The 13,605-nt window shown below is 41.4% G+C and overlaps 2 protein-coding genes across 3 annotated transcripts in view; both read left to right on the top strand.

The window, feature by feature from the left end:
- LOC112228867 (voltage-gated potassium channel subunit beta-3) overlaps positions 1 to 1,210 on the top strand; it is a 44,983-nt gene extending 43,773 nt beyond the window's left edge. The window contains exon 17 of the transcript XR_002950095.2: positions 1,172 to 1,210. The gene's annotated coding sequence lies outside the window, so the exon portion shown is untranslated. The remainder of the gene's footprint in view (positions 1 to 1,171) is intronic.
- A 3,044-nt stretch (positions 1,211 to 4,254) lies between these two features.
- LOC112228869 (chordin-like protein 2) lies at positions 4,255 to 13,203 on the top strand. Of its 2 annotated transcripts, none has more exons than XM_024394580.2 (11): positions 4,255 to 4,610; positions 5,006 to 5,118; positions 5,382 to 5,475; positions 5,569 to 5,714; positions 5,979 to 6,072; positions 6,178 to 6,239; positions 6,559 to 6,727; positions 10,849 to 11,037; positions 11,113 to 11,301; positions 11,420 to 11,512; positions 11,828 to 13,203. In XM_024394580.2, exons 1-11 carry the CDS (start codon positions 4,463 to 4,465, stop codon positions 11,950 to 11,952), a joined length of 1,422 nt encoding a protein of 473 aa, XP_024250348.1. In that variant the 5' UTR covers positions 4,255 to 4,462; the 3' UTR covers positions 11,953 to 13,203. The 2 variants fall into 2 exon arrangements, with proteins under 2 accessions (XP_024250348.1, XP_024250350.1); XM_024394582.2 differs by lacking the exon at positions 4,255 to 4,610 and adding an exon at positions 4,660 to 4,812.
- Positions 13,204 to 13,605: the final 402 nt, after the last annotated feature.

The following is a 13,605-nucleotide window of genomic DNA, read 5'->3' as shown; positions in this document are numbered from 1 at the left end:
TGTTGTAAAAATATATTTTACAGTCAAACTTACTGTAATATATATCTGTGTAAATATTCTATAATTGCAATACAAAATAGATTCCTGTAATGTTTTCATTTACTGTAAGGATGTAACTCTCACCTGTTTGCATGATGGAAAATTCGCATTACAGATGCCACTGTGGATCTTTGCAGATTGGGTTGCACCCTCAACCCTGCCTCTCTCAATGAGAGACCATGGTTCACGACATGGTCTATAAGTGTAGCCCTTATTTCATCTGAAATAACAGCTCTTTGTCTTCTTTGTCTTCCTCCACGCATCCGCTCTCTCCCTGCCACCCTTCTCCCTCCACGAACCCATCTTTCTTGTTCCATTTCCAAAATGAGTCTTTCTGAGCTCTACCTATATATACTGTAATATGTGTGTGTGTTCACTAACAAGTCTAAAACAAGACACCTGCTTAGCCTTTCAGCTGAAATTGCAATCAGCAGTGTTTGAAAGGCACAAGGCTGAAATCTATTCCGTTTTGAATGTGTGGTTCACAGTTTTGACAGCAGTGTGTTAGCATTTGAACAAAGTGCTGTAAATCCACAGTGTTGTGCAGGTTGTGGTTAAAGTCATGGGATAAGTGTGTAGAGTTTTGAAAACTGTGTTCAAGCAATGAAAAACGAACTAGAGTTTGGTCCACATGAACTGCTGTTGTGCAGACTGTAGTTAGAGTTTTGCACATGTGACTCCAGTTGTGTCCACTGTTGTTTAGCAATCAAAAAAAACTGTAAGAAAGTTTTTGATTGTGGAACCTGTCCACTGCACTTCAGGAACAAGCTGCATTGGAAGAGGAGACAGCCAAACATACACAGAAGAGGGCAGTTTCTCCCAGCTCCAATTACCGTGACAAGTACAGCCATCTGATCGGCACCTCTGCTGCTAAGGATATAGCACATACAGTCTTATACTCAGCTGGACCCTCCCCAGATTTTGTGTTAAATGCTCTACAACAAAGCTTTCTCTACCCTTAACCTTGTTCTGAACACCTCCAAAACAAAGGTCATGTGGTTTTGTACAAGTACTTGGGAGTGTGGCTAGACGGTGCACTGTCTTTCTCTCAGCACATCAAAGCTGCAGGCTAAAGTTAAATCTAGACTTGGTTTCCTCACTCCTTTTCCTAATCACTCCTCTTTCACCGCAGCTGCCAAACTAACCCTGATTCAGATGACCATCCTACCCATGCTAGATTACGGAGACATCGTTTATAGATTGGCAGGTAAGGGTTCTCTCGAACGGTTAAATGATCTTTACCATGCGGCAATCAGATTTGCCACCAATGCTCCTTATAGGACACTCTATACTCCTCTGTAAACTAGTCATCTCTGTAAACCCGTCGCAAGACCCACTGGTTGATGCTTATTTATAAAACCCTCTTAGGCCTCACTAACCCTATCTGAGATATATAGTGCAGCCCTCATCCTCCACATACAACACCCGTTCTGCCAGTCACATTCTGTTAAAGGTCCCCAAAGCACACAGATCCCTGGGTCGCTCTTGTTTTCAGTTCGCTGCAGCTAGCGACTGGAACGAGCAGCAACAAACACTCAAACTGGACAGTTTTATCTCAATCTCTTCATTAAAAGACTCAATCATGGACACTCTTACGGACAGTTGTGGCTGCTTTGTGTGATGTAATATTGTCTCTACCTTCTTGCCTTTTGTGCTGTTGTCTGTGTCCAATAATGTTTGTGCCATGTTTTGTGCTGCTACCATGTTGTGTTGCTACCTTGTTGTTGTTATGTTGTGTTGCTACCATGCTGTGTTGTCATGTGTTGCTACCATGCTATGTTGTTGTCTTAGGTCTCTCTTTATGTAGTGTTGTCTCTCTTGTCGTGATGTGTGTTTTGTTCTATATTATGTATTTATTTATTTATTTAAAATCCCAGCCCCCGTCCGTCCCCGCAGCAGGCCTTTTGCCTTTTAGTAGGACGTCATTGTAAATAAGAATTTGGTCTTAACTTACTGGCCTAGTTAAATAAAGGTTCAACAAAAAATACAAAAATAGATAAACATACGCCAGAGGCCGACCAGGCATGGTTGAGTGTGAAGAGGCTCAGTATTGATTTGTATTCCTTAGTGCATCACATCTCCTCATGATCTGTGCTCTGTTCTTTGCATAACAACATGTATTTGTCTCTCTTCCCTCAGTACCAGTGGCCAACAAAAGGATTGGCCATGAATGAGATCCAGGCCAAGAAATGTCAGAAGACAGGCGCAGAAGACACAGGGGCAGGCAGCAGTACCACCTCCTGAGAGGGTGTGTGTGTGTGTGTGTGTGTGTGTGTGTGTGTGTGTGTGTGTGTGTGTGTGTGTGTGTGTGTGTGTGTGTGTGTGTGTGTGTGTGTGTGTGTGTGTGTGCGTGTGTGTGTGTGTGTGTGTGTGTGTGTGTGTGTGTGTGTGTGTGTGTGTGTGTGTGTGTGTGTGTGTGTGTGTGTGTGTGTGTGTGTGTGTGTGTGTGTGTGTGTGTGTGTGTGTGTGTGTGTGTGTATGTGTGCATGCAGTAAGTGACTGAGTGCAAAAGAGAATTTAAAGAAAATGTGTGAGGAGCACAGAGGGAATACTTCAAATCTGTTCTTATACAGTATTAACCTACAGTTGGCCTACTGCTGTATATTGAAAGACCCTACGTGTTTTCCAGGACATATATAATAGGTGAAACTCGTGGGTATGGATGGAAGGTTCTTGAATTATGTATGTCCTCTGTCCTAGACTGGTTGGCATTTTCATATTCCATGTTCCAACCAAATTGGTAACTTGTAAGTCTGAGAATTTAGAGAATTTTCTCTATTGGCATTCTTTCTGTCTACACCAGTGTCCTGTCATTTCTCCCACGCAAATGAGTCCCTTTCCCAGTGAAAGTATAGAGGAGCACAGCCATGAGGGCCAACAGTTGGTTGCTGAGAGTTTAGCCTTTGTCTGTTTTTGCTCTTTACAAGGAAAATAATTTGTTTTGCGACATCTAGTAGCAGTAAGGAATTACTGCATATTTTGTTATTGGAATGTTTTTGTGTTGTTTTTTTAGTGTTGTTTTTTTAATGTATGTAACCTTTATTTAACTAGGCAAGTCAGTTAAGAACAAATCCTTATTTACAATGACGGCCTACCGGGGAACAGTGGGTTAACTGCTTTGTTCAGGGGCAGAATGACAGATTTGTTACCTTGTCAGCTCAGGGATTCGATCCAGCTACATCATGTCTTTGTTATAATTTCATTGTTGGTGTCATATTCATGCCAAAGTGTCTCATTTAAAGACGCCAAACACTGTTTGGCATCGGACTGCCTATAAACCACTGTTGTGTAATCTCGTCTGGTCAAACTGAATCAGTGAGTCACACTTAAATGAGGATTAGAATGAGTTTCCTATGCTATGTGGACATTGCTGTGCTGTCGTTGTTTTATTCTGTGTTTTCCCCCATGCCCAGTCTGTAAAGATTTCAGCATGAAGGCATCTAGCAGTTTGAAAGTATTCGTTTTAATCCCTGAATGTTTAAATAAATGCTGGAGTAATGTTGAATAATAGTCTTTCCTCTCGTGTCCCATAACATTGCAGTGTGTTGGTAGCCCTACTAGGTGCGTTCGCCTTTTAGGAGGGAGGGTAGATGTCTTGAGACAAAAATACATTTTAAGGCCTAAAAGTATCTTTACATATGTTTTACTGCTTTGAGACCTAAAAAATTACACACTGTCATTTCTAATTGGGCAATTCTCCAACACGATTTACTGTGAATCGGCCCTTCAGTCTTCATCTCACATCTGCAAATTATCTTGGCAGCGGAAGTGAGCTTAATCTTTTTCACTGCCATTTCAATTCCTCAACCATTGGACCCAGTTGACAGTTGCCGTGGCCTCTCTCGCTGAGCCTCTGACTTTGTGTCCCTCCACCGCCGCCCGAACGCTGGTCGTTCCGTTGAGCAAACAGCGCCACTAGCGCACAGGTTCCATTGTGATCCAGTAGGAGCTTCGTTCTCCCTATTGAAAGATCTCATCTGCCTTTGAATCTTTAACAAATAAGCAGCGGGCTTTTGACCTCAAGGTCATGTCATTTCCATTATGACATCATAGGCTCCCATCCCATTTTTTATTATGACATCACAGGCACCCATCCCATTTTCATTAGGACGTCATCGAAATGTCTAGTTAGGGCTACTGTGCATTTTAGAGACAAAGTAAGTCTGCTTTATTTCTCCAATTAATTATTTGACAACATAGGGTTTATTCCTACTGTAGGCCTACTTGACAACCAACACCCATAAGATAATTTAATATACTTGTATTAATTCTCATCCTCTATCTGTGAAAGCATATGATTTCAACGTCCTGACGACCTGAATTTTGACAGCATCACGTCATTCATTTCACTCCAGTTTATAAATTGGCGTATTCTTCCTGTAGGAGGCGCCTTCGTGAAAACCAATGATAAATTCATGATTTTATGGGGAGTTTCACACGGTCCTGGGGTTTGCTGTCGCAGTTGCTGCTATTTCATTTCATATTGACAAGCAACATGAAGCATATTTTCTTATTAATTTGCATACGTATGTTCGTTGGTTGTGGCGGTGATGTTATAAGAACAAGGAAAGGTAGGACGGATGGCCTGCAAATCTAAAGTTAAATCGTTACCTGCAACTGATGAAATGCGTATATGATGTAGTTAAAAACAACATTTAACATTCTGAGTTTTACTATATGAATACACAACAACCGCTACTTGCGATGATCTACGCTTTTTTTTCTATATTTGGCAAGTGTACACAGTGCGTGTATTTCTGTCCTATCTATAAGGTTCGTGTAGTACTCATACAGTAACTTGTTTCGGAACTTTGTTTAACTATCTTTATTCCCGAAGGCGTTATATTTTCATGAGATTAGTCTCTTTCATTTTCTGTTTATGAAAACTCCTGCTTTGCTTCATATGGTAAACAAGCTGCTCAAATAACTTCTTACCTTCCATCCTTCCCCTTTTTTTGGCACCCAGTGTCTTCAGTTTTCTGTACTTTCAAAGAGAAAACGTACAGTCCAGGAGACAGCTGGCATCCTTATCTGGAACCCTTTGGATTCATGTTTTGTATGCGCTGTTCCTGCACTAAGGTACTTTACCCATATAGTTAGAATACGCCATTAGTCCGTTTAGGCTCATCTGTAGGTTAGCTTAATACAGTATGAAACCACAACACTGTCATATAGACTACTGTATCAAACTGTCTGAATCTGAGTGATATTGGATCGTAGGCTACTGCATGCCGAGGATTTAGGCTACACGCTATCTATAATACTGGCAGTCGTTGGAAAGGATTTTGGTGGGTGGGATTTCAAGGTATGCCTGTAAAACATGTACCGTTTCCCTCTCTTAGACAGGCCATGTGAAATGTAACACAATTAAGTGTCCTACTCTGCAGTGTGAGAACCCAGTGACTGACTCTGAGCAGTGCTGCCCTCGCTGTACAGGTAGGATCAGACATTGCCATACAATACAGCAAGAACAACATCCTGCTTTGGCACTCGTGTACATTTTTTTTGTGCTTGCCATTATCTCCTCAGATGAGCCTAGGATTCCAGCTGGCCTGAGAGCACCGGTGAAGTCCTGCAAGTATAATGGAACTATCTACCAACCGGGGGACACCTTTGCCAACCACAACCTCTTCCCATCTCGCCAAACCAGCCAGTGTGTCATGTGTACATGTTCTGTAAGTCACACTCTCTCTCGTCCTGTAGTTTACGGTGTTGATCTTTTACAATGGAGGCTTTGACGTTACAGCTCGTTATTCTGAGAATGTAACTGGGAGTTTTTCCTCGTATGTCATATCTGACGACTTAGATATGACCTAGCCATAATACTGGAGCTGTTAATGTAGCTACAATGCCCGGTGGTAACCAATGCCACCCTATTCTGCAACGTCTGAAATCCCTTCTGTCTCTCCTTCACCTTTTTTGTCCACTGTTGTTTTTAGAATGGAAATATCTTCTGTGCTCTGAAAACTTGCCAGCCACTGACCTGCTCCTCGCCATTCTCAATCCCAGATACCTGCTGTCTAGTGTGCAAAGGTGTTAACATTTTATTTCTTGCAACATCAGATTTGCATCATACTTTCTGTTAAAGTAAATATCAACGTAAACAAGTATGTCTCCTGTTAATTTCTCTGTGTTTAGATGGCGACATTAATGGGTACACATCAGTGGAGCATAGAGGCCAACAGCTGAACCGAGGCGTTGTATGTATTTTTCTGTTAATTCATTAATGACTCTAGTCTTCTAGATTTGTAAAACCGTCATATCAACAAACAAAAAAAACGACAACTAATGTTTCATCTTCATTTGTGAGACATGCAAATCAACTTTGATGAAACCGTGTGCGCAGGGGATTTTGATTTGAGGGGAGGTATCTGTACTGTCCATATGTCCATGTTCATATCTACCTGTGTTACTGTATTTTAGAAGGGGGGGGGGGGTTCAACTCATTGGCATTGGAACTGCACGTGAATCGAAAATAACCCCGTAATAACTGTCTATTTGTGTCCGTGAATATACAAGAGGCATTCATTGGACCAGTGTGCTGGAGAGCAGCTCCAAGGGCGCTCTGTCCGTTCTACTCCATCCACTGTCAGGGGTACTCCCAGAGGCCTGAGCCTGCCCAAACTCCACTTCAAAGGTGCTGCAGAGACCACCGTGAATTTCCTGCTGCAGAAAAACCACCAGAAGGGTGAGAATTTAATGACAGCCCTACATTGATAATAGACTTATTGATAATTCTCCTATTTTCAATGCCTACAATAGGCGACCGGTTCTCTGGTCATTGAGCAGTCCATGTAAGCAGTCCATGTAATACAGTGTTTCCACACGCTTTGGGCCATGTTCCCAAAACTCTCGACACAAAACACAAAACCACAAACACAAAATGCTAAACTCTACAAATCTCTAGCAAAAGCAAACACTGCATTCAAAACGGTTTTATCTCTTTCCAAAATAGTTTTTTTTGCATCAAAATCATACACACACATGTCATGAATAGATCTGTCTACCAACCAACAACACACGGATGTGCTCAACACAAAACACTACTATGAATATCCCATCAGTAGGTTTATGCCTTTTGCATTTTCAGTGTTACACTGTAGCTGGTTGTAAAAAGGTTGTTACAGTAATGTATACCTACTCAAATATACAATATTAAACACACACACATGCAATACCGTAACAAAAACATTGTCATTTATTTCCAACAATTGTGTTTTGTATATAACCCTTTCCATACCCAAAAGGAGAAAACCAGGAAAAAAATTCAGTAAGATAAAGGGTTTTCTGTACAAAAATTAAAAAAGGAAAGTGGCTCATTCTTTCAAAACACAAAAAGACAAAAACACGTGCAAAATGTAAGGAATAAGACATTAGGCTGCATCCTGCCTCCTATTTGGGTCTGGCCACAGCACCTCATCTACAGTCGTGGCCAAAAGTTTTGAGAATTACACAAATATTAATATTCACAAAGTCTGCTGCCTCAGTTTGTATGATGGCAATTTGCATATACTCCAGAATGTTTTGAAGAGTGATCAGATGAATTGCAATTGATTGCAAAGTCTCTCTTTGCCATGCAAATGAACTGAATCCCCAAAAAAAACATTTCCACTGCATTTCAGCCCTGCCACAACAGGACCAGCTGACATCGTGTCAGTGATTCTTTTGTTAACACAGGTGTGATTGTTTAAAGAGGACAAGGCTGGAGATCACTCTGTCATGCTGATTGAGTTCGAATAACAGACTGAAAGCTTCAAAAGGAGGGTGGTGCTTGGAGTCATTGTTCTTCCTCTGTCAACCATGGTTACCTGTAAGAAAACACGTGCCGTCATCATTGCTTTGCACAAAAAGGGCTTCACAGGCAAGGATATTGCTGCCAGTAAGATTGCACCTAAATCATCCATTTATCGGCTCACCAAGAACTTCAAGGAGAGCAGTTCAATTGTTGTGAAGAAGGCTTCAGGGCACCCAAGAAAGTCCAGCAAGTGCCAGGACCATCTCCTAAAGTTGATTCAGCTGCGGGATCGGGGCACCACCAGTACAGAGCTTGCTCAGCAATGGCAGCAGGCAGGTGTGAGTGCATCTGCACGCACAGTGAGGCGAAGACTTTTGGAGGATGGCCTGTTGTCAAGAAGGGCATCAAAGAAGCCACTTTTCTCCAGGAAAAACATCAGGGACAGACTGGTATTCTGCAAAAGGTACAGGGATTGGACTGCTGAGGACTGGGGTAAAGTCATTTTCTCTGATGAATCCCCTTTCCGATTGTTTGGGGCATCCTGAAAAAAGCTTGTCCAGAGATGACAAGGTGAGCGCTACCATCAGTCCTGTGTCATGCCAACAGTAAAGCATACTGAGACCATTCATGTGTGGGGTTGCTTCTCAGCAAAGGGAGTGGGCTCACTCACAATTTTGCCTAAGAACACAAATGAATAAAGAATGGTACCAACACATCCTCTGAGAGCAACATCTCCCAACCATACAGGAACAGTTTGGTGACAAACAATGCCTTTTCCAGCATGATGGAGCACCTTGCCATAAGGCAAAAGTGATAACTAAGTGGCTCGGGGAACAAAACATCGATATTTTGGGTCCATGGCCAGGAAACTCCTCAGACCTCAATCCCATTGAGAATTTGTGGTCAATCCTCAAGAGGCGGGTGGACAAACAAAAACCCACAAACTCCAAGCATTGATTATGCAAGAATGGACTGCCATCAGTCAGGATGTGGCCCAGAAGTTAATTGGCAGCATGCCAGGGCAGATTGCAGAGGTCTTGAAAAAGAAGGGTCAACACTGCAATTATTGACTCTTTGCATTAACTTCATGTAATTGTCAATAAATGCCTTTGACACTTATGAAATGCTTGTAATTATACTTCAGTTTTCCATAGTAACATCTGACAAAAAATATCTAAAGACACTGAAGCAGCAAACTTTGGAAGTTAATACTGTACATCACAAGCCATGTTCTCCCTGGCTAAACAGCAGGGAAAGAATATTCTGGAGTGACGGATCCAGCCTCCGAAAGCCCCGCATCAACTTCACCACATGCATCCTCCATTGCCTGGAGAAGAGGCATGCGTGTGAGGGGATGGCGTTCATACACCTTCCATCGCCAAAAAAACTCTTCAATTGGATTTAGGAATGGGGAATATGGTGGGAGGTATAGAACAAATTGTGGGTGGTCGATGAACCAGTTGCGGACCAGAGCAGCCCGGTGGAAACTCATGTTGTCCCAAGAGACAACATAACTGGACTGCTCTGGTCCACCCCTCTGCTCGGCTGGAATGAGGATGCCTTGTAGTGTGTCCAGGAATGTGATGAGAAGGGCGGTGTTGTAGGGACCAAGGTTGGCATTGTGATGGATGATGCCTTGCTGGCTAACGGCTGCGCACATGGTGATATTCCCTCCACCCTGTCCAGGGACATTCACAATGGCACAGTGGCCAATAATGTTCCGTCCCCTTCTTTTGGCTAGGCTGAAGCCAGCCTCCTCAATGTAAATATAAACGTGCAGAATTGAAGCGGCATCCAGCTCCAAGACTTTCTGAAACAGACTACCAGACAATATGTCACATAGACCGAGAGTGGTCAATGTGGTGAGGCACAATACACTGGATTACAGTACTGTAATGTGTCTATACAGTGCTGATATGATAGTAAAATCACAGTATATAGTACTTGCACATATTCATAGAGCTGTTCTTTAACCCTCTGAGTTTCGCTCAAATGGCACCCTGTAGACCCGTTTCATCCGGATTCGGTTGCATAATACACGGTCCAATGTTGACAAGCCCACCTGGTGAATGTTATTGTATATTGTGTTGTCTGCAATTATGTGGTTCTGGATTTCTCCTAGTCTAATGGTGTTGTTTGCCACCTCCATGTTCACAATAGCCGGTCTCCTGTTCTGGTGTGAACAGCCGGTGTCTTCCACCATGGTCTGGCCGTCTCTCAGTTCACAAATATGATATGATTGGTTACAGTAAGCTAAAATAATCTATTTTCTTTCAATATGAAATGACATTACTGTAACATTGGCCAACAATCACTGAGTAACAAAGGCTACTGATATGTTGGACTGCAGTATACTACAGTATACATACATAAAGAGCATAGTGTAGATGGTAACTTACCGGTTCTCATTTCTGAGTGTACGGATGATGTATGCAACCGTGTAGCGGCTCAGATTGGGCTGAACTCTCTGCCCAGCCTCCCTCATACTCAATCCATGGTTGAGCACATGGTCAACCAATGTCGCCCTGATCTCATCTGAGACAACTGTCCTTCCTCATCCTCGTCCTCCTCTTACTCTCACTCCTTCACCTCTAACTCTTGCTTCACCATTGACTTCCATTGTCCTCCAAAACAGGAGAGCTCATCTGTGGCCTTTTTATAGTGCTATAGCTCCGATTTCTAAGTGAGCAATTCAGCAACTAGTGTTTACACCTGTGAGGAGTGGGTGTTGCCAATTGGTGTATAGAGCCTGGCATTGTTATTGGTGTTGCTTTCCAAAGGGACTAAAGAGATTTTCATTTTGAATGTTGTGCCTAATGTTGAGAACTGTGTAGTGTTTTGCAAAAAGTGTAATATAGAATTGAAAACTGAGTGTACAGCAGGAATTGTGCTTGCAATTTTGCAGACTTGGTTATTAAGGGATTTGGTACATGAGTTTCAGGTTTCTGTGATTTGCATTTAAAAGTTCCAATTTTAGTGTGTAAACAATTGGGGAAAAAACAATATAACCCTTACAGCTTTGTGATTTGTAATAATATTTAATACAAGAATATGTTTTTTCATTTTTCTCTCAGCATGCCAATACAGCGGCAAGACCTACTCTCATGGTGATGTGTGGCACCCAGTCCTGGGGAAGGTCCTGGAGTGCATCCTGTGTACCTGTAAGGATGGCATGCAGGACTGCAAACGCCTCACATGTCCCAGCCAGTATCCATGCCAACATCCCATGAAAACCGAGGGGAAGTGCTGCAAGATTTGTCCAGGTAGTAGTGAACAATTATTTTTTTTCACCATAGGTTTTTGACAAGACAAGTAATCTCTCTGTTTCTTGCCCCTAGAACTTAAAGCTGAGAGCAACGGGACTGACTGTTACATGAACACGAATCTTGGACATGACCATAACAAACTCTCGGTGTACAAAGTTAAGCCGCCGTCAAAGGATCAGACCGAGGACACCGTTAGGATAATTGCTATTGAAAGTCAAGGGACTGCTGAAGTTGAAGTGCAAGTATGGAAGACTGTAGGAGGTAATAGGGGGGGGGAGTATTAGAGGGCACTAGCATGGCAGTGTAAATAACAATGTTACAGCTGTGGATTACCTAACTATTCGGAATATCACCCATTTTGTATTTTCACTTTTCCCAGGAGTTTTACAATTAATGGAAACGGGAGAAGTTCTGAAGAAAGATCTTCTAGATAATCCAGATAACTACACCTTACTGGCAACATTAGATGAAGGTGAGTTTATGTGATGTTTTCCAGTAATTAAAAGTAGAATAGTCCTCTAGTTACAAATCTTGTATTCCTTTTAGTTTCTTTTAAGTAGAGCTTTTCCTTGCCAATGTGAATAGTTGGGCAATACAGCTCAAACCATTTCTAGACATAAGGTCATAGACTAGACATATTGTAGACCAAAGGAAATTTCATTTCATTTCACCAGATTAAAAAAACAACTGTTGTTTTTCTCTTTGTCAGTGACCATCTTGTTTCCTGCTGGGGGGTTGCTTTTTGTCTGCTGTTGGATAGCCACATGTCTTTGTTCTTTTTACACAGAGACTTGGAAAAGATTCAACGAGGAAGAAGACAATCAGAAGAGATTTCCCAATCCCAGGACCTGTGAGAATGGGATCAGGGAGGTAGTGGAGTTCTTGTGTCCAGACCAGCTGTGCTCATCTTAACTTTCATTCTCTGACTTTGAAGTTACATATTTACTACAGAGGACATCGGTGGAAAATGCACAGCATTCATATCTATTTCATTAAACATGAAGCAAAGCATTGCTTATTGGTTAGAGAATAACAAGCTTTTGTTTCTTTTTAAACGTCAACATAACTCCTAACAATGTGATGTCCCATATTCTCAGTAACAACATTGTTGGTAGCATTTTGGTAGTAGAAGACACAAAAATAGGGGAGAAAATGCTTTAAATTCATCAGTTATCTCATTTTTGTTTTATTGCATGCTGGAATACAGTAAATCTGGTATTATCTAAAAATACAGGTGTACATGTATATATTAGAAAAATACTGCCAACTGGTCATAGCATGTTTTTATAGAGTAGACTATTTTCACAATCACTTTACTCTTCTGCTAAATACTGCTGTTTGAAACCATATGCCTTTTCTGAATGTACCAAGAAATATTAATCAGCATATTTATTGTAAATACAAATGTTAACATATGTAATTTTGGCAGAGCGTATAATATTGGTTTGTTTGATATGTTTGTACATTATGTATACATTTGAGTGTGTACTGGAAGGTCCTTGTCTTGCTTTAGCTCATTGGGCTATACACTAGTGAATTCTGCAGAAAATGTGGGTTTGTTATCTATGCATTGGTATTGCCCTGAAAAAGTGTTCGTATGTATTCTTTCATGAGAGTGGTTACTTTGGTTTGGGGAAACCACTTTCCATTATGTTCTCTGATATATTTGTCATTATGTTAGGTCAGTTTTCTACAGGCGAATTTTCCGTATGATTCTGTGCGATTTCGGTGCTTGATGTACGTCTTTCCCTTTTGCACAGTTGCGAGGCGTTCTCGCACGTAACGACGAGGCTAAAAGTTATGATATTGTTGAGCTCTACCTGTGGTTAGAATTCCAGCGCAAGACGGACTGTTGTTTCTCCTTTGACTATCCTCCAGTGAACACAGTCGACCAGGAGGATTTCGGCTTTATAAATTGTGCCTGTAATTTGGCTTTGTTCTCCAGTGTTATAGTTTGTTTTCTCAAGGGTTATAATGCCCTAACGGAGATGAGCACAACAATAGAGCACTGTTCATTTGATTTGATATATATATATATGTATGTAAGTCAGGAGTTGGAAGGACACCAACATTTTTCCAATAAAGAGAACTGAAGAAGAGATGTCTCTGAGAGGAATTATATTGAAAAATAAGAATAATATTGCTGGAGGCCCCAGTCTTTTGGAAAAAAAAAGGTGTAGAGCACAACTGTAACAGGATTGTCAAATAGTTCAACATAATTCGATTATTTGCAGGATGTATAATCTACCAAAACCAAGAAAAATAAACCCTTGGTCTTTAAAAATGGAGGATATTAGTGCTGTTTTTCCTAGTACATCAAATACCTATTATGACAAGTTACTGAGTATGTCATTACTGTTCTACACACATTGAGATAGCTGGCTTATGACCACATCATCTGAAGTCCATGTTTGCCTTTGAGTTGAGTTGCCCTGTCAACAGCTTGTCAACAGGCTTGTTTAGGTCAACAGGTGTAAAAATGATAATAATAATAATTAAAAGGCCCCATTGTCCCTGTGCCATATTCTTTACAGTAGACTAGCCGTACACAGAGTCCTGTCGATA

This window comes from Oncorhynchus tshawytscha, linkage group LG30 (assembly GCF_018296145.1).
Source record: "Oncorhynchus tshawytscha isolate Ot180627B linkage group LG30, Otsh_v2.0, whole genome shotgun sequence".
In the NCBI taxonomy this organism is placed as follows: Eukaryota; Metazoa; Chordata; class Actinopteri; order Salmoniformes; family Salmonidae; genus Oncorhynchus; species Oncorhynchus tshawytscha.
The sequence above is the reverse complement of the archived record's forward strand: the minus strand, read 5'-3'. Positions and strand labels throughout refer to the sequence as shown.

Coding starts and splice junctions, on each gene's coding strand:
- LOC112228869 (XM_024394580.2), top strand. CDS start 4,463: ATGGGGAGTTTCACACGGTCCTGGGGTTTGCTGTCGCAGTTGCTGCTA. Junction 11,038..11,112: donor GTGCTGCAAGATTTGTCCAG/GTAGTAGTGAAC, acceptor TCTTGCCCCTAG/AACTTAAAGCTGAGAGCAAC. Junction 11,513..11,827: donor ACTGGCAACATTAGATGAAG/GTGAGTTTATGT, acceptor CTTTTTACACAG/AGACTTGGAAAAGATTCAAC.